Source organism: Gavialis gangeticus, unplaced genomic scaffold, assembly GCF_001723915.1.
Source record: "Gavialis gangeticus isolate Ggan-Ray unplaced genomic scaffold, GavGan_comp1, whole genome shotgun sequence".
In the NCBI taxonomy this organism is placed as follows: domain Eukaryota; kingdom Metazoa; phylum Chordata; order Crocodylia; family Gavialidae; genus Gavialis; species Gavialis gangeticus.
Window position 1 is genome coordinate 6,464,703 of NW_017729006.1, and position 20,808 is coordinate 6,485,510.

The following is a 20,808-nucleotide window of genomic DNA, read 5'->3' on the forward strand; positions in this document are numbered from 1 at the left end:
TGACTAGAAATAACGGTCACAAGCTGGCAGAGGGTAGATTCAGATTAGACATCAGGAAGCGCTACTTCACTGTCAGGGCAGCTAGGATCTGGAACCAACTTCCAAGCGAAGTGGTGCTGGCTCCTACCCTGGGGGTCTTTAAGAGGAGGTTAGACGAACACCTTGCTGGGGTCGTTTGACCCCAGCATTCTTTCCTGCCATGGCAGGCGGTCAGACTTAATGATCTGCTCAGGTCCCTTCAGACCCTACCAACTACGAAACTATGAAACTGTACTATTACTGCTATCACTAATGCTACAATCTAATATAAAAAATAATATTCAATAATATTCATTAATATTCAAAGAATCTGGCCAGAGGCTAGCTTACTGGCTTTTACATCCTCTGTGTAGCTCAGGAGTAGTATCCCTATTTCTACAAAACTTATCTTTCTTTTGTCTTTAATAACCTACTCTGATGGGACACTTTCTCCATCACCAGGATGTTCCATGTTTTAGTATATCATATTTCCACTGTCCACATTTGAACAATAGAGTGTCTAGCAACTAACAAGAAGCTTACTTTGTCATTCTGGGTAGAGTAGACTTCTTCTGCTGGGGCATTCAGGAGGCAAACCAATAGCTCTAAAGGACTTCCATTACATTCTATCTTTTTAATTGACATATGTGTTTTCAAAAAGATAGACTATGGAGCAGTTGCTCATCAGACACAAATGGTTGCATACACAGCAAAAAATAATAATTTGTCTTTGTATGTAGCTTTTTCATCTATGCATTTTCAAGTGCTTTATCAAAGTAAATATTATTATACCTACTTACAGAGGGAGTAATAGAGAGATTAAGTAATTTGACCAGTAACTAAAAAATGAGGTAATAAACAGAATCCAGGATGCTTATACATGTGATGGGGGGGGGGGGGGTTAGTCCTCAGGATTTTATTCTATGCCCCCTAAATTGAAACTGTGGGTTTTTAATCAAAATCCACCATTTCAATTTTTCCGTCACATTACAGTAAGGGGCCTGATCCCTTTTTTTTTTTTTTTGTCAGAGCCAGAGTCTACCCACGGCTGGGTGGTGAGCTGCTGGAAAGCTGAGTGGCCCCTGAGCGGTTCCAGTGGGCCCCAGTCCTTCCCGCCACAGCAGCAGTAGCCCCTGGGGCCACAGCGGCAGGCTGCTAGCAGGCCAGGTACTGCCCTGGCTCGATCCAACTTGATCCAAGCCCACCCAGAAGACACTGCTCAGTGGGTTTCCAGCAGGCAGGCTTAGGGAAGAGATGGATCAGATCAGATGCTGCCTCCAAGATGGGGCAGCACCCAACCTGCTAGCAGCCCACCACAGAAGGAAAGACTGGGGTCCCCTGCAGCTCAGAGGCTGCTCAGCCTGCTGGCAGCTAGTCCCCTGGCAGTGGGAGAAGTGGGCAGGCTTGTCTACCTCCACCCAAAAAAGGATCAGGCCCCTTGCCGCTTCTGCCTTCAGCAGACACCTGCTGAAAGCAGAAGCCGTGAGAGGCTTTTTTTCTTCAGAGACTGCCCACCTCTCCTGCAGCCAGAGGGCATGCTGACAGCTGCAATGCATCATTGCAAACTAAACTACATATGGATGTAGTTTAGTTTGCAACAATGCAAACTCATCTAAATCCCCCCAAATTGGCACACATGCAATGTGTAATGCCATTAAGCCACACAAATGACATTTTTGTCACATGTACATTGGGACAACCATCACATGTACAAATGCCCCAGACGTTTTATTTCCAGTTCCATACTCAATCCAGTACACTGAGCTGTCCATGTCTAAGTCCTTTGAGGCCCCGTATCCCAGGAGCTGCACCAGTGGGAGCTGCATGTCCTCTGGGCTGCTCAAGTTAAACCACAGATCACTGGGCTACAGACACCCCTCTTCCATTGATGCACAGAGTACCCCACACTCCACTGCACCTCACAGGCTCAATACCCCCACTGCAAGTTGAGGACACATGAATGCAATTCTTCCCCCTCACTCCTAGCTGTAACATATGCAGGTGCAAGTGTAATCCCCCCTTCCCAACTTCAATGTGTGCCCTTGCAGGCACCCACACCCACAGATGCACACAATACAGGTCTCCTCCACTGTTGCACCATGCAATCCCCTACACACAACCTCATACTCACCTCAGCTCCCTACACTGCTCGCCACACTGCCTTGTCCCTTGACAAGGAGGCAGGAAGTGGGAGCCGGAGGAGGGAGGAGGAGCCCAGAGACTCGGGTGGTTGTTGCAGCCAGAGCAACGTGGGAATCGGTGGCCAGGCAGGAGCGCAGGGTCCACTATCCCTCACAGGCCAGATTTGGCCAGTGGGCCACCAATTGGATAGGCCTACACTAGACCAAGGCACTTCCACAGTTAATAATACCTAGCATTTTTTAAACCAACTCAAGGAATTTTCAATTTCTTTGTTTTATTTTGTGAGCGTTTCTGGGAAAGCACTTGTTAACAGTCTGCAGTGATAAGATTCAGTTCTGTTCTTCTAAGGTCCTGTTGTAAAATGCCTTTTCTTAATAAAGGGTTAATCAGTTTTGGTGCTTTTCCAGCCAAACCAGCAAATTCTTTTTCCAATACATTCTTCTGAAAGTATAACCTACAACCTCCTCCTCTGACCAACTTCTTATTTGCAGAGTGTACTATTCCTTTCCAAAATGGAGGGGGAAAAACCCTCAAAATGCTAAACACACACCAAAAAGCCTAGTCGATATGTCACTAGGAAGAACAATTAGAAAAAGACAACAAGCCAGATCGGTAGAGATGCTACAAAAAAACTTGTTATCATAGCAAATGGTGCAATGCTTAGGCTGACTATCATGAAGTACAGAAGCAGGGGCCAAAAACTAGAGGTGCAAACTGGGAGGCACAAAGTAATTTACACCCAGATGAGACACACTGTACAGCCAATGTGACAGGAGACATGAATTAAGATTGAGGGGTACCTTCTATTCCAGGGCCCAGAATCTAAGGGAGAGTGAAAAAATGATTTCTGCACACCATTCAGAATTCAAAGAGACATCTCAACAAAAAGCAATGAGGAAGAACTGCTTGACACTGACAAAAAGGAGACACATAACACAGCTGATGTTTTGTCTTGTGTGTCTTTGCTACTTGAGCAGGAATATACTGTTATGAAAAAAGATTCAAGTTATAGCCCCAAACACAGCTTGCAGCTTTATCATGGACCAACCTCCTTTTATGTATAAACTGAAAGGGCCCATTCTCATTTTGCAGTTTGGTAATACCTGTATATCATGGTCATGGCACTTGAGTCTGAATGGGTTTGAGTGGACCTCTACATTCAATCATAACAGCATTTCAGTTTCTGCCCAAAGGTTTGGTCTTATTTTTATAAATAGATATGGCTGTCAAAAGCAGGAATCAGATAAGAGATGTAGGGCAGAGCTGTCCGACTTCTAAGCAGCTGAGGAGTTGCACGCCCCACAGTCTGCACTAGCAGGAACCACACACCACTTGCCTCCTCCTGCTGCCTGGTGTACCTGGATGGGTACCTGGATACCACCCCCCATTGCAGTGCTGTACCCACTGTACTGCTGTACCTGCCCCACATTGTACTGGAGCCCCTGTGCTGAGGCCAGCTGGGAAGCACCATGTGGAGACAGGTTGCCTGCTCCCCTGTCTCCACATGCCTGGGCATGGGGGCTCTGCAGCAGAGGCCAGGGCTGCCTGCTCCCCTGTCTCAAGGCACACTGCCCCCCAGCCAGCCACTCCAGTGTGTCTCAGCGTAGGGGCACCACAGCATGTGGAGACAGGGGAGCAGGCAACCCTGTGTTTGTCCAGGCACACACTACTTTTGCGTGTTTTGTCCCAAATTTTTTTACTGGGGCTTTTTTTGCTACTGGGAAATCCTGGTAGCAAATTTTGCTGCTGCACTGCAAATCTGCAACACAGTGCATGGTTTAATGTCCAAGGTGTGCAGTTTGTGGTGCCACAAACCTCTTTTGCATGCACTTGCTCCTGTATTTGTCATTTTAGTGAAAGCTAAATTGGACAAGAGCCCATTTAATGCAAAGCTTTTGGGTTAGCTCTCAAATACCATTGTTTAACGGCAGCTGTATGAAAAATTATGTAGATATTCTGTGCTAAGCCCCTGCCTCATTTACCTACTTTAATCTGATAGTCTGTCCATGCTGCCCATCACACATGATAAGTATCAAACTTATGTTCAGGCCCATTGGTTTATACTTAATTTGTCTTTTTCATGAACTGGACCATTTTTTCAGAGACAATGAGACGGCAGGCACATGTGAAAGGAAAGATCACTCTGTATATCTACGGACCTACCAAATTCACAGTGGAAGTGGGCTGCATGGCAGCTCCTTTAATCTCGCCCCTGCACAATTCCCATCTCCACCTCCCTGCCAATTGGCAGAGGGACCCCACTGGTCGCTCCTGATCAACAGGGAGGTGAAAACTGCAGTTTTAAATATGGCACCGTTTTTGCCTCCCAGCTGGTCAGAAGGGCCACCGGTGCCCCTCAGCCAATCAGCAACAGGGTAGAGGAGCACAGGGGAAATGAGGGAGGAACACAGGAGAACCTGTAAGATTAAAGGAGATGCCGCACAGCCCACTTCAGCCATGAATTTGGTAGGTCCTTTGCATACCTATTCAATATTTTCTGTTTCTTCCAGGAATGCCTTCCAGGAGACCTGGATAATAAAGACTCTGTCATCAACTTCGACCAGATTGTTTCTGGTGACTTATAGTTTAGTGAAATTCTTCATAGCTCATTATCAATCCTCTACGGCATTTGGTTCCTTAATTTTTTTTAATGTATTAAATCAAAACACATTGGTTTAATATATTTTGTATTCAGAATGTACTCAATTGCTGGATTTTTTAATTCAAGGACATAACCAATTAAAAGGAATTTAATTAGCATGATTCTTCAAAGAAGCAGAATACAAAAACATTGAAATTACAAAACATAATTATATAAGCTTGTCTCTAAACATAGGGTCAAACATAAAACAATGTCTGCTGTTTTTTCATGATGACACATTGCTAAAAAAAAGCACATTAGCAACTCCCCAAGCAAACTGATTCAGTACTTATAAGACAGTCCTAAATACAAACATGTTTAGCACACAGAGAGGTATGTTTTTCATGTCACTTGAACTGTCACATAATTCTGTATTTCCAAATCTAAGCAGTGTGCATCACATACCACTTATTTTGACATGTATTGTTTTGTTACTGTACTGTATTTGTCATGCTCCAAGAAGGGTGCCTCCTATTTCAAACTACCCAGAGCTATTATGCTTTTTGTTCAAAAGAAAGCAATTCTTGCCACTTTAAAATTACAATTCTCTGTCTATCTCTATTCTCATAGGGACTATATTACTATTACTGCTACTATATGCATCTTCATTATATAGAATACAGCCCACCCTCAAAAAACCTGACCTAGTCCTAACAATGTTTAGGATCTGCTTACCATTTAGGGCTTATATGAAACAACTTTCATAGATTGTAAGGCCAGAAGGGACCTCAGAAGATCATCAGGTCCAGCCCCCTGCACCAAGCAGGAAAGATAACTAGGGGTCAAGTGACTGTCTAGTCTCCTCTTGAAGATTTACTGTACACCCTGAATGTGAACAAGTTTTTTCTAGTGTTGAGCCTGAATGGGTCTTTCAGGCATTTGTGGCCATTACTCCTAGTTTTCCCCTTGGGTGCCCTGGTGAACAGTTGCTTACCGAGCCCTTGATGTACTCCCCTCGTGTAGTAGTAAGCTGTTACCAGGGCCCCTTTCAGCCTTCTTTTCCTCAACCTGAAGAGTCGCAGACCCCTCAGCCTTTCCTTGTATGGCTCGCCTTTTAAGACTCTGATCATATGGGTGGCTCTTCTTTGGAGTCTCTCAACCTTGTCCATATCCTTGTTAAAGTGTGGTGCCTAGAACTGGATTCAGTACTCCAGCTGCGGTCTCACCAGTGCTGAGTAGAGCAGAAGAATCACCTCCTTGTTTTTGCTGGGTTGATGCATACCAGAGTATTATTTGCCCTACTGGCTACAGCATTGCACTGCCAACTCACATTCATATTGTGGTCTATTATTACCCCCAGGTCCCTTTAATTCATGATGCTAGTCAGTTTGGTGCCACCAAGTGTATAAGTGTGTTAGGCATTGCTTGTCCTGAGGTGGAGCACTTTACATTTCTTGATGTTGAACTTCATCAGATCTGATCCGCCCAACTTGCTAGCCTGTCTAGGTCTGCCTATAACTGTAGCCTATCTTCAAGCATGACCACACTCCCCCATAACTTAGTGTCATCTGCAAACTTGTCCAGTGAGCTCTTCACCCCCACATCCAAATTGTTAATAAAAATGTTGAAAAGTACTGGACTGAGCACCGACCCATGCGGGATACTGCTGCCCACTTCTCACCACAATGACACAGATCCGTTCACTACGACTCTTTGGGTCCTATCCTGCAGCCAGTTTCTCACCCAGCTGACTGTCTTGGCGTTAAGTCCACAATCCTCCAATTTTCTCACGAGGACATTGTGGGATACTAGATCAAAGGCCTTTTGAAAGTCAAGGTATACAATGTCAACCAACTTGATAAGTCCTTCAAGTTCTTTGTAGACAAGTTTCCATATTAAAAAACACACTATCACAAGTGGCATTAACTGGCTCTGCTAAAAGTAGCATCCAGTTCTTTCATCTCTTTACAAGCCTTATTAACATTCATACATGATCACAACATTGTAAGGAGTTTAATGGTTTACACTGTCCTTTTACATAATACTTGAGTGTACATTTTCAATACAAGGAAATCAGTCCCTGCTTTCTCGTCTGACTGAAAACAAGGTTGGATCACTATTGCAATAATTTCTGGTGTACAATAGAAGAGCTGACAAGTTATATCTGTGTGAAACTCCAAGTAAATGGAATTCCATTCTGCTGCCTCCTTCTAAAGAGTCATGTAGGAGAGGTAGAAAGAGAGTCTTAGTACTAGTACAAATTGCTTCTAAACTAGAAACAGTGGCTGCTTGCAGAGGTGAAAAAAAGGCACTTTAAGCTCGGCGTGCCCCCCACCAAGTGCAGTGTATGCCAAGAAGAGGTATTGCTTTAGTTTGACCCAGCTTACCCAACATCTCTACAAATCAGGTGCTTCAGTGGGGCTTTTGGCACTTTTATCTAATAGCTGATTGAATCAACTATTAGGCCATGCATATATGAAATGAGAGGTGTGTGTGCACGACACTTTAAAGCAGGCTAAATGCTTTTGCACCACTTTAACGGTGTTGGTGTTTGAATGCCTCGGCAGCATATTGTGGATTAATTCCAGCCACTGTAGGAAATTCAGCAGTGTAATGTGCCTTAAATGACTTGGGGTGCAGCGCACTAAAATTCCTCTGAGGAGTTTTAGTTTGCTGCCCCTACAGCTGCGGAGCAAAGCACCGGGCTCCGTGCAGCTCCATGGCTCTGCAGGAAGCCCTGCAGGCAGCATGACAGCAGCCAGGAAAGCAGGCTCTGCCCAAGAAAAGTGGCGAGTCTGATCTTTTTTTCCACCCCCTGCTGGAGCCTGCCTGCCTACCTGAGCTGTGCAGGGGCCCGGTGCTTCCCTCCGTGGCTGCAGTGACCCCCAGGACTGCCTGAGCCAGGTGCCTGCAGGCAGGTGCCGCCTGGGGGGGCACCGCTGCCGCAGAGGGAAGCATCAGCCCCCCCCACAACTCAGGGACCCCTCTGCCCGCCAGCAGCTCACCCTCCCTTCCCCACCAGAGAGGCAGGTAAGTCAGCAGGGTTTAATCAGCCCTTAACTGAAGCAGTGTTTTTTAAAACCCACCGCTTATTTAGGGCTCCTGTTTTGTCTACACATGCCCTTAGATAAAAGTGCCAAACACCCCGCTGAAGCACCCAATCTATACAGACACTGTGGAGCTGGGTTGGACTAACGTGCTTTCCTCTTCTGATCAAGAGACTTTTTTGTTTTTGTTTTTTGTTTTTTTTCCACATTGGCAAGCATTTTTAATCCCCCCAAATGGAGACCACAGGAATCACACAGACAATTCTCCAATGTAAAAGGTCCAGTCATAACATCCACCCAAGTTCCATTTGGCAGAAAAGTGAAAAGGAGAGAAAGAAAAGAGGTATGGTAGCTAAGATGTCATTGCACCTCAGATTGTCCTGGGGATTGCTGGGCGCTGGTTTGCTCCCAAACAAACTAGAACAGCCTCAGAGCTGGTCTAACATCTGACCAACTGCAATAGCCACTAACAGACTGTTTGAGTAGCTGGGGATTTTGAAAGCATTAGTTCTTCAGCAACATCCCTTGACCCTACCACAACCTGACTTTCCTTCCATACCAGAGGAGCTGGAGACAGATCGGATGGAACCAGTTACACCAAACAATATACTATTAAGACTCTTTTATGTTTAGCGTATTCTTACAGAGTCAGCTAAGCCAGTTTTGCATGTGCTCAGCCCATACAAACTAGCAAAGAGCAGATACACTAGACACCAGGATATGGACCTGAATATTTACCATTTAAAAATCCTCTTGCAGGGACTCACTCCTAGATGCCATGCTTGATTTGGTGCTCTCGGAAAATAAATCCAAACTCCCATTACCGCTGCAATGGGAAATCACAAAGTGGCAATAGGAATTGGGTTCAACAGCAGCTATTTGGCTCTGATCAAGCAGGCCTGACTGGGGCAAGCACATGAGTTACCACATCTACATTCAATCCCTGACTCATGTGACCAACTGAGTTCTCCGCAACCAGATTGGCTACTCACCCCTTTTAAAGACACCTGCAGCCTCAGGCTGCAGGCACACTGTGACACAACCTCAATCTGTCTGGCAAGCCTTGTGTTTACAGTTCGTCCTGGTTCTCCTTTGGCTTTGGCTTTTTCTGATCCCAGTCTTGGTTCTTCCCTGAAACTCGATGCTGGCTCTGTTCTCTCTGGTTTATCTGGCATCCTGACTTGGCTTAGCTTCCTTGACCCTGATCTCGGATTCTCCCTGGAACTTGGCACCAGTTCTGTGACCCCTGGCTCCTGACCTCAGCTTGTGTCACAGACTACACCTCTTGGATCACTCCTCTCAGAACCCCTGGAACTGGGTCCCATGCTCTCTGCTCCAACTCAGACCCTGACCTGACACTGGTAACGTGTACCCCTACCCTGCTGAGCACCTAGTTACCTCCCAGGGACTATCCACAGGCTCAGCCACCTATATCGCCAAACTGTAAGTTGGTTCCCTATCATATTCATTGATACAACTAGAAGTTCCCACAATGAATCGATGCCAGCAGTTAATTTATTTGATGTATGCATACCGACAGTCCCACAGCAGATACTGGAACAACAGATTCTCAGGATATGGGTTCAAAATTCAGAACCCCTTCTTGAATGAGAACTTCTCAAAGGCATGCAGGCCAACACATGATAAAAAAAAATCAGGCTGACATGAATGAAAGACTAGAGACCTAAGAAAGATGCTATAATTAACACAGACAGTACACTGGTTATAAAAGAAACTCAGGCAGTATACCATGCCAAACACTCATATAACCAGAAATTTTCTAAGTGAGAAGAGCTAACATAGGCAGCATCAAATTAGATGGCAGAACTTACAATATGCAGTATTTAAAGCCTGCTTATTTTGATATTTATTCAAAGTTTGTTTTAAATTTCTTGTGACAAGTAAACTGGTTTATTTACAGTAGTTGAAAGTGGCAATTTACATGAGTGGGAATAAGAACCTGTGAAATTTCCCAAGAGAAGTAAACCAACTTCGGATCTTAGGAAAGTTGGGCTCTGAGTAGAGGCAACACTGGGTCACAAGTGAGGGAACAGCTGGGTCTACCTCAAAAAGCACAGCAGCTCAACTAAGGCAGTGTGGGAATGTCAGGGGCACTTGGAAAATTCAGGGTTCCAGTTAGTGTTACTGTAAACACCTTTCATTAATAATAGGGAAGTAAGTTAAACAAATCTTGTTACTCCTCTGTGAAATATGAAACACCATAACCAGAAAGAAATATGAGTACATCCTGCTTACCACCAAACAACTTTGAGGTAAACAGATTATTCCAACTTCTCTCTGAGCCTAACCTGCATATAAAATGAACCGTTCCAAACAGGAAATTTTACCTTCAACTCTCCTATGAAATATGAACTTACATTTCTACCCAGAAGAACTTTTATAATATTTTCTTCTATGCCTGAATAAGGGTGTTTGTGCCCAAAATCTTGCAATTAAATTGTTTTTTTCTTGCAAAAATCTAGCTGGTCTAATAAAAGATATCACCTACCATAAGTTCTGATTCCACAAATCTTAGTAAGCATTCTACTTTAGGGAATGATGGCGAAAAACAGTTCACAGACACTCAAACACAGAAATATGATACTAATACTAGCAAGATTAATCGTTCTTTGACTACCGTACTTTCGCGCATATAGTCCACGGGCTATACACGTTTTTAGAAACTTGACGGATGGGTGTGGGCTATACAAGGGTGCAGGCTATGCACGGTGTTTAGAACAGCATAGCCCATCCCCGCCTGTCCCCAGCTGTGGGCTCCAGCTCCGGCTCCAGCAGCCATGCCCAGCAGAGCCCGCATTTGCTGCCAAGTCTTGGGGGGAGGCTGCAGATGGGCGGTGACAGTGCGGCTGGCGGCAGCAGGGCTTGCAGCTCCTCATCCCTCCCCTCCCCTGCAGAGTGGCTCCAGCAGCTGTGCCCTGCAGAGTGCGGCTGGCGGCGGCGGGGAGCAGGGCTCGCAGCTTGCAGCTCCTCATCCCTCCCCTCCCCTACAGAGACCATAAACCCAGCAGAGCCTGCGCTTGCAGCCATGTCTCGGGGTGCGGGGAATACATGGACTATTTTACGAAAATACAATTTAGCGTGGGTTATACATGGGTGCAGGTTATATCAGTGTGCGGGCTATATGCACGAAAATACGGTAATTCTTGATTCTAGCTTTTCTGGTAATATTATCAACAATCCTTAATTTAACTGAAAATCAATCTACTGCATGTTGATTCTTACAAGCTGAAAACTGTCTTTTTTATTTTTATATTTTATTCTTTAACTTTGATTTACATTGAAACCTGTTCACTTTTGTTCAAAATATAACAGCTTTGGATAATGGGTATATTTGTAATTTGTGATGTATAGCATGTCATGAAATTAAAAAAAAATCTCTTAGTACTTTAGATTGCAAGTATTTGCTTCTGTTAGAAAGTAGTTGATATGCATGTAGTATTCTCAATTATATGGACTGTTTATATTTTGAATTTAACCTTTTTGGACAGAATACACTCTTTATTGCATTTGCTAGAGAGACTAAAATACTAATCAGCAAGGCAGCAATAATAATCCTGAAATATAGATCTCATGATCAGTATTGTAATAATACAAGATGGTTTTGCACTGTGGCTTGTCCACAGATTGTCAAAATAACCAGCAGTTTATTGGCAGACTGAATAATGTATTAACTAAGGCAAACTTTAGAGTTATCAGTCACACATTTACTGCATTTACCGAAAATCAAAAAGCTGAGGCAACTCAGAAGAGCACTATTTCTAATCCATCAGATAATGAATTCCTAGATAGACCCATGCAATGGACTGACATAACAAGTTCTACTAAACATCTGAACACCAATCAGAGTAATTGGTTGTTAAAGAACACTCACAGAATCATAAAATTGGAAGGGACCCTAAGCACTAATCTAATCCAATACCTAACATAGATGCAAGATTTGCTGTTCCTATGCCATCCTGGGTAGATGCCTACTCTTCAAACCTCCAGTAAAGGATATTCCAGAATTACCCTAGACAAAAATTGTTCCATTGTTCTATTACTCTTACAGTTTCGAAGCTTTGATACTATTTGTAAATATGCCACAAGGCAAATAAATATGATTAATATAAATCAGATTGGCTAACCTGAGGTAACTAATTCAAATCAAAATAGCAGTGAAGATGAGGTAACTTGGGAATTAACTTGAGTTAGTGCCTTGAGTTCAAGGTTATAGGAAAGCATGGAGTTGAATTCAAGTACTTGACCTAAATTAAAATCCAAGTTACTGTGTCTTCGTTGTATTTTAACCTGAGTTGTCCCACTCTTTTGTGGTGTATGCTTATTTTAAATGAAAAACCAAAAGATGCGTCTTTTTCTTCCAAACGTTGGGGATATCAAAGAGCATAAAAAACACATTCCAATATGATCATTACACACAAATGCCCACTGATGAGCATAAATAAAACTTGTGAAATACCTTTTGGAAAGTGATTTGTGTGTGTGTGTGTGTGTGTGTGTAGTGCAACTGAAATATTAGTCCAAGCAGCAGTTAAACAAAACTAAGCTTCATTGATCACATTTTGCACCATTTGAAAGCTATATATTTCTGTCAAAGAAAAACAACAAGACAGAAATCATTGCACTTCAAGGTTCTCAAATTGTTTTGCTCTTACCAGGAATACAGAATAGTTCCCACAACTGATGTGAGTTTGCTGTTTTCTTGTTTCTGTTTTGCAAGACCAAAGTCAGCTACAATAAAGATAAAAATAAGATTTATAAGTCATCAATATCTCCTTGGGAGATGCACACTCTTTAAATCTTGCCTTTTTAGGTGACAATTAATGTAGGTTCACAACAGCTGGAAAGCTTTTTTTTCTCTTTTACACTTTGCAGCAATGTACCAAACCATCTGCTTATCTTCCATACTTATCTCCCCACTAATTAATGACACACATTTTAATCAGACCTATCAAATTTAAAAAGTAATATAAAAAGGTTTCTGGTGGCTGCCGATATAAGACATAATGCCAATTTTCATTTTTCAGATTTCAATCAATATTTTATTATTATAACATGAAATATATCTCTGATATTTTTTAAAGAATCACCTAATAAAGCAAATAGTAAAACAACAGTGGGTAAATGCCTAATGAACAGGGAAAAATAAGGTAAAGATGAAAGAAATTAAATACCAGCTCTTACTTTATTCTAAATGCTGATAAATATAGAACTTCCAGCAACTGAAGGAGAGAATTTCTGAGAAATCTGGGACCATACATTATGATTGATTTCTTAATAAGTCACTTCAAAAGCTTTTATTTGTTTATAAATAATGAAGAATTTTTAGACATATCACCTAACAAAAAGTTTAGATTAAATTTTGGCATAATTATACAAATATAACTACCCACTGTGATCACATTCATATTTTCATAGAACAATAAAAACATAGGTCTGGAGGGGACCTCCAAAGGTCATCTAGTCCAATTCCCTACCCTAAGTAGGGCCATCTCTGTCCAAACCATCCTAGACAAATAATTGTCTAACTCGTACCTATGAACTTCCAAGGACAAAAATTCTACAACCTTTTTAAAAGTAATCTGTTCCAGTGCCTAACCACCTTAAAAGTTAGAGCGTTCTTTCTAATATCTCACATAAATCTCTCTCATTACTATTTAAGGCCATTACTTCTTGTCTTGCCTCTGTAGACACAGAGAGCAATTGATTGCCATCATCTTCATAAAACACTGTTTTTTGTATTTAAAGACTTACAAGCCCCCTCCTGTTTTCCCTTCTTTAGCCTGACTGGTAATTGGAAATCCAGCTTTTTCAGCAGTTCTAGAATTTGCAGTCTCAAACAATTTGCAGTCTCATTGGTCAAAGTCTTAGCAATAACTTGATCGAATAGCTCGTGTAAGACTGACATTACGCTTACGACATGAATAACCAGTTAATCACATCTTACATTGTAACTTGGTCACAAGTTAAAGCAATTAAGGGTGTTATAAAACAAAGAATAAGCCACAGAGTTATTCCAGACAAAATGTGTAATAATTTTGTGGCTGGTTCTTATCATGTCACTAATTGAACATGTGGCCAGGTGCTCCCCAGTGGCTGGAGGCTTCATTAGTTGATCCTTCCCAGATGTGAGGATGCACCATATACTTCTGTGGAGGATCAGATGATTGGGCTCCCAGCTGCTGGGAGCTTGCTACTTGATGGTGAAGGGGGAGCCCGGGATCACGATCCTATGCCCCCCTGCACCAACAATAAGGCACAAGGGATCTGATACATGATTCCACAATCACACCTCTTGCCATGCACGTGTGGCATGGCAGGCAGCATGACTGTGTGCATAGGTGACACCTGGTTGAACTCCAGCCTGCAAGAGCTGTTTGCAAGCAGGGTGGGAAACCCCAGCCCTGCCCAGAGGGGAAGGGAAAGGGGGAGGGGGAAGGGTGGGGTCTGAGGTTCTTGGTCAGCCACTGCTTGGCTCAGCTCAGCCTCACTCTTCACTCCTGGAGCCTGTGAGGTAAGTGGAGCTTGCTGGGGGCCCTCTGGCAGGGCTGAGGAGTTGTGGATCATGGCTGGGGGGGAGCCAGGAGTTGGCCCCACCTTCACCCAAGCAGGCATCAGCAGTGGGGGAGCTGGTTCCATGCTGCTTCTGCTGCAGCTCCCTGCTGTTGGGGGCAGGGAGCTGCAGACTTGGGTCCCTGGCCCCATAGCCCTGGCAGCTGGGAGCCCCTCTGGCAGGGCTGAGGGGCAGGAGCTGTGGGTGGGGAGCAAGAGGCATGAGTAGGGTTGGGAGGCTGCTGTGGAGGTGAGTGAGGGGCACCGGCAGGGCTGGGGGAGGCATTTGGGGGGGGGGTGAAGGCACCAGCGGGGCTGTGGGAGGCTTTTAATTTTAATAATAGATTTGTGGGGTTTTGTCAGAGAATTTACGATTTTTGTATCAGAGAACTGGTAATATTTTTTAACAGAGAAAACAAGGATTCCTGATGATTAGATTAGATTTTTAGTCATATTATTATTATTTTAGAAAAGCTGAACCAAAGATTGCAAACAAACTTGATTTCCTCATTCAGTTATATTGCTAGCAAGCATGAGTAAAATGGTTTTACCCTGTGGAAAGCTGTTAAATATTACTGTTCTGTTTTGCTCTCTCTCAGACCTGGGAGGAGTGGGCCACACCTAGGAACAAAAAGGTGTTCCTTCCAGTGCCCTGTTGCCAAATGTCTAGCTCCAAGATCACACCTCTTAGCAGAAAAAGCTTCAAAGTAGACCACGTGCTTATTGTGACTCATGTTTCATCACCTCAGTAATCTGCTCTCTGTACTACCCCCATCTAGATGGAGAACCCACTTTCCTAATAGTCATACCTCTATTTGCCTGAAAAATGCTCTTTCTACATAACCTTGACCTCCTACAGCTACATCCAACCAGAACAATAATAATCAATAAGGTGAAGAACATAAGGCAGGACCCTAGATTCTACAGCTCACTCCCTGAAAAAGCAGAGTAAACATAGTTTCAGTTTCATGTCCCTTAGCAATTTTTTTTATATAAGGTTGAAGGAAAATGAAGTGTCGGTGTGTAAACTGTTCCCATGAGAAAATGATCGTGAAGCTTCAATGAAGCCAGTGGAAGAAACTATCTACCTGTTTGAAAAGCAAGAAAAGGACCAGTCTATTTATTCAAGACTCTGGAAAGACTATTTATTCAACAGGAAATATATTTTTGGAATCAAAATAATTTTCAAGTTAATCTACAGAGCTTTGTTTTTATAAATATTTACTTTACATTACACTCAGACATAACAACTTGCTATGCTGTCACAATATATGACACCATGTATACTCGTGTCTAGTAGATATTTTTTGTAAAACAAGCTTTCTATGGTAATAGTTTGTTAGTGCTTTGTGTATCTGAAACCTAAATAAGTGGTAGCTAATTTATTTAATGACAGGAAACTTGGCATGCTTCTACAAAAACAAAGTTATTTTTAAGATTATTTAGAGACTAAAAAAAAGTGCTAATAAGCTTTGAACCATTGGAAGGACTTTTACATGTTATGATTAGACTTGCAACTTCTATAGTAATATCTTACCCAATGTAGGCATCTTCCTCTAAGGTACTATGATACTTGAATAAATGTCATACCATGAACAGTTACCCTTAGTTTCTCCCTTTATTAGTGTATATATTTTTTGAATCAAGGAAACTCAATAATATTTTAATGTTATAAAATATTCATAACAATGAATGAAGTTGGAAACCAAATAACCATGTAACCAATAGCACTCAAATAGAGAGGAAGAATTACAATGAAATTAGCTAAAGCAGAATCTTTTGTAGTCTAGGACTGCTTCCTGCATCTGTGAAATGGTGGTTTTCTGTATGTTGACATTATTTTCAGTGGAGCATAGTAAGTGTTAAAAATGTCCACAAAATAAAACAGGTTCAGAAAGTAGCATATCCATTAGATATTACAAAGAAGCAGTTAGCAAGAAAAGGTTATGAGGAAAACAACCCAGGAACACTAGAATAAACATATTAATTCTTATAAAGTGACTTCTTAAATATTCATACTTACATGAAAAAATATTTAATTCTAAGCAATTATATTATGGGCATGTTTAAGTTAGCTACTGTCTTTTAATTGTACAGATGACCTTTTTTTGCCTTTTTTTAACCTGGAGACTTTATCTAGTGAACTAATTCTGTATATTAAAAAGATGTAAAAATTGAGATTCTGGTTGCAACATTTTTACCATACAGCCATCTCTATAGCTAAACATTTCTCAGGATAATTTTATTTCATAATGAAATGACTACTGTGTGAGATAACCTAAAATCTATAAAAAGCATGAAAAGCATTGCTACTTTCACAAGGAAGTTGAGAGGGAATGAACTGAATTAACAAATCTATCAACGAGCGTTTCCATTCAGTGAAACTCAGTTGAATGCATTTCAATTCTATTCAGGTTAAAATAATTATTTAATCCATTTGTGAACACTTACTGCTTTTCATTCACATGGGACTAGGATGCCTTTTTCATGGTCCCAGTTGTGAGAAAGGAAGGCTATTTTCCAGCTGGTCCTCCTTATCTAGTTTTCAAATACGATATAGCAAGATATGGAGCATATATAAGGCTGGATAATAGCAATGAGAACAAAAGCAATGTACCCGGTGCTCCTCTGCAAGATCAGTGATCAAGATCATCAGACCACCTATCACTAAGAACTTAATTCATGAAAAAAATGAGGGAGAAAAGATATATAAGCTGGTCCCTTTCCCTTAGAAAAGCTGAAATGGACTATATCCTCTAATAAGACTAAGAAAATACTGAGGGTAAGGTCAAGAAAAGTAGAAAACATGAGCCAACCACCTTCTGAAGACTTCTAAGGTTTGTAACCCCTCTCTTTTTCACACACGAACAGGAGGCAGCTCATGTGAAGGATGGTATGGAGAGAAAACAGTAAAGTACAAGTGGAAAGAGTACAGGAAAACAGCTGCCTGGTGTAGATACTCTTTGGAGGTTGAATCTAATCCAAATAACAGACCTCCTAAAATCTATCCTGTCTGTGTTATTTACCCATCACAAAAATACACACTTATGAAGTGTTTTCAGTTTGTTTTAGAGACATTTCTGACAATGGACTCACTGGTAAATGACTGGCTAGGCTTCAATACTGCAGAAAAGGACCTGGGTTATAGCAGACCATAACCTAAGAATAAGTCAAAAGTGCGTTCTTCTTGCGATAAAAAACCCCAATAACATATTTGCTTGTATTAGCAGCAATGTTACCTACAAGTTAAGGAAAGTGATTCTTCCACTTCATATGGCACTGCTGAGGTATTATGCCATCTGGAGTGGCATATTATCCCAACTAAAAATAATACCTGGAGTATTATGTTTAGTTTTGTACACCATAGGTCAAGAAAGATGTATAAAAATTGGAAAGAATCCAGAAGAAAGAAACAAAGGTGGCTAGAGGTCTAGATGGTTATAAACATGATGGCAACTGTTACCTTTGGCTACAAGGGACAAGGCAAAGGCTACAGTTAACCCCCGCTTAGTGCTCTTATTTGGTTCTCCCAAGGGTGCTGAGGGAGTAGACCAATGTGATTGTAGAGCCACTGGCCATTATTTTTGAAAATTTGTGGCACGTGGGAGAGGTCCCGGATTATTCATAAAGGGTAAATGTAGTTCCCTTCTTTAAGAAAATTAAGGAGGATCCAGGGAACAACAGACCAGTCAGCCTTACCTCAGTTGCTGGAAAAATTATGGTGCAGGTCCTCAATGGCTCCATTTCCATGCACTTGGAGGAGAAGAAGGTTACTGGGAACAGACAGCATGGATTCACTAAGGGCAAGTTATACCTGACCAACCTGATTGCCTTCTATGATGAGATGACTGGCTCTGTGGATGTGGGAAGAACAGTGGACATGACACACCTTGACTTTAGCAAGGCTTTTGCTATGGTATCCCACAACATTCCTGCAAGCAAGCTAAGGAAGTATGGGTAGGATGAATGAAGTGTAAGATGGACAGCAAACTGGCTGGATCATCGGGCTCAGAGTGTAGTAATGAATGGTTCAATGTCTAGCTGGTATCTAGTGGAGTACCCCAAGGGTTGGTCATGGGGCTGACTGTGTGTAATATCTTCATCAATAACCTGGAAAATAGGTTGGAGTGCAACCTTAGAAAGTTTGCAGGTGACACAAAGTTGGGGTGGGTGGGAGGGTAGTAGATACACTGGAGAGTAGGGCTAGGATTCAGAGAAATCTAGAAAAATTGGAAGATTGAACCAAAAGAAATCTCATGAGTTTCAATAAGGAAAGTGCAAAGTCTTGCACTTAAGATGGAAAAATTCCATGCACAGGTACGGGCTGGGGACCTATTGGCTAAGCTCTGCCACAAAGGAAGTGATGGTTACAGTAGGCAATAAGCTGAATATGAGCTAACAGTGTGCCCTTGTTGCCAAGAAGGTTAATGGCACACTGAGCTGCCTTAGTAGGAGAGCTGCCAGGAGATTGAGGGAAGTGATTCTTCCCCTCTATTTGGCACTAGTGGGGCCACATCTGGAGTAGTGTGTCCAGTTTTGGGTTCCCCACTACAGAAAGGATGTGGACAAACAGGAGAGAGTCCAGCAGAGAACAATGAAATTATTGGGGGGCTGAAGCACATGACTTATGAGGAGAGGTGGAGGGAACTGAGTTTATTTAGTCTGGAGAAGAGAAGACTGAGAGGGGATTTGATAGCAGCCTTCTACTATGAAGGGAGCTGAAGGGAGCTAGACTGTTCTTAGTAGTGGTGAATGACAGAACAAGGAGCAATGGCTTCAAGTCATGGCATAGGAAGCTTAGGTTAGATATTAGGAAAAACTTTTTTGCTAAGAGGGTAGTAAATTAGTGGAAAAGGTTACCCAAAAAAAACTGTGGAATCTCCATCCTTGGAGTTTTTTAAGACTCAGCTAGACAAAGCCGTGACTGGGATTATATAGTTAGCAATCATCTTATTTTGAGTAGACGGTTGGACTACATGACCTCCTGAGGTCTCTTCCAACCCAAATTTTCTATGATTCTATTATTCTACGATTATATGTCTATATTTCTACTGCAACAGATTCACTAAGTTGTATCGGTGAATACAGAACTGGTCTACACAAATATCTTAGAATTATATTCTAAGAATATACCATTATAAAAAACATATCCATAAAAACCATGCATCATAAGTATCACTGGCATATATCTTAAATATCTAGGTCCTGTTTCTACCAAGCTACCTGAATAGAGCAAACTTTCAGTTTTTAATTCTTTCACTCTTTTCCACAGAATTGATCTTATGCATTACACTAAGCATAAGTGAGTGTTTTCCGTATTAGAGTTGTGTATCTCTATAGCGCCTAGCTCAATAAGACCTGACTCAGTCTGAAATCTTTGAGTGCTGCAGTAGTACAAATAATAAATAATAAAAATAGCTTTTTTGCTATAATTTGATATGAAATATCTAATTTTTTAACAAAGAACATGTACTGACTGGCATTTCATTAATGAATGAAACTGGGACATAAGGATATTGACCCATTATTATACAGTTCTATTATTTCATTGTTATTCCTCCCTAATTTTTTTAGAATATAAAAATCACTCTTTTTCTGTTCTCCATAGTCTGAGCAGCCCCCAAATCCTGACATTAATACTGTGAATTATTTAGTAAAATATTTTTCAATGACAATTCATAAACCTGATTCATTATCTCCTGCAAAACACTTTATTTCCAAGCATAATGCTTATTATCATGAGTAGTACTATCAACTTCAGTAGGTATAATTCATGTCAGCAAGTTTTATGATAAAGGCAGATGCTAACAAGATTAGGCCCTATAAACAAACAGAAACCTATAACTCTCAGGACCAGACTATTAAGGGTTAAGTGAGAAGGACCATAAAGGGAGACCATTTTAATTGTACTAACCATAAAAACACATCGTGAAATTAAGCTTTACCTGAACATTTTGACACCATTACTACCACACCTTAGAGAATATATCATTCTTTTCATTTAGAGCAGTGGTGCCCAACCTTTTCACCCTGTGAGCTGGATGGGCAGTACCAGGTCTGTCCACAGGCTGGATCCAGCTGGCGGGCTCAACCTGGCACATGGGGCTGGTGTGATCTAGCCACAGCGGGTGCACAGCTTGATACTGATCCAACCACCCAGGGGAATAGGGAGAGGCCCAATCACAATCTCTATGTGTGGGGGATGGGGGTGGAAACAAGACAGCCCTGAAGCTGGAGGGGGCAGGGAACAACCAGCCCCAATCCTGATGTGTAGGGAACTAGAGTATCCCAAAAATACAGACTTGCGAGTGGGGTGGCGGGGAGCAACTTGCCCTAATCCTAATGCAAGGGGGGGATGCGAGGAGGCAGAGTGGCTGTATTGGATATTGGCCCCAATAAATGCCTGCCCTGCTTGCAGCCACAGCGCAGCACATAGGCAACAAGGACCAC

At 42.1% G+C, this 20,808-nt stretch overlaps 1 protein-coding gene across 1 annotated transcript in view; it reads right to left on the reverse strand.

Moving 5' to 3' along the window:
- Nucleotides 1–20,808, reverse strand: part of NEK10 (NIMA related kinase 10) — a 244,119-nt gene that overhangs the window by 136,193 nt on the left and 87,118 nt on the right. Inside the window, exon 23 of the mRNA XM_019508779.1 lies at nt 12,462–12,537. Coding sequence (XP_019364324.1) covers nt 12,462–12,537 — 76 coding nt within the window. The remainder of the gene's footprint in view (nt 1–12,461; nt 12,538–20,808) is intronic.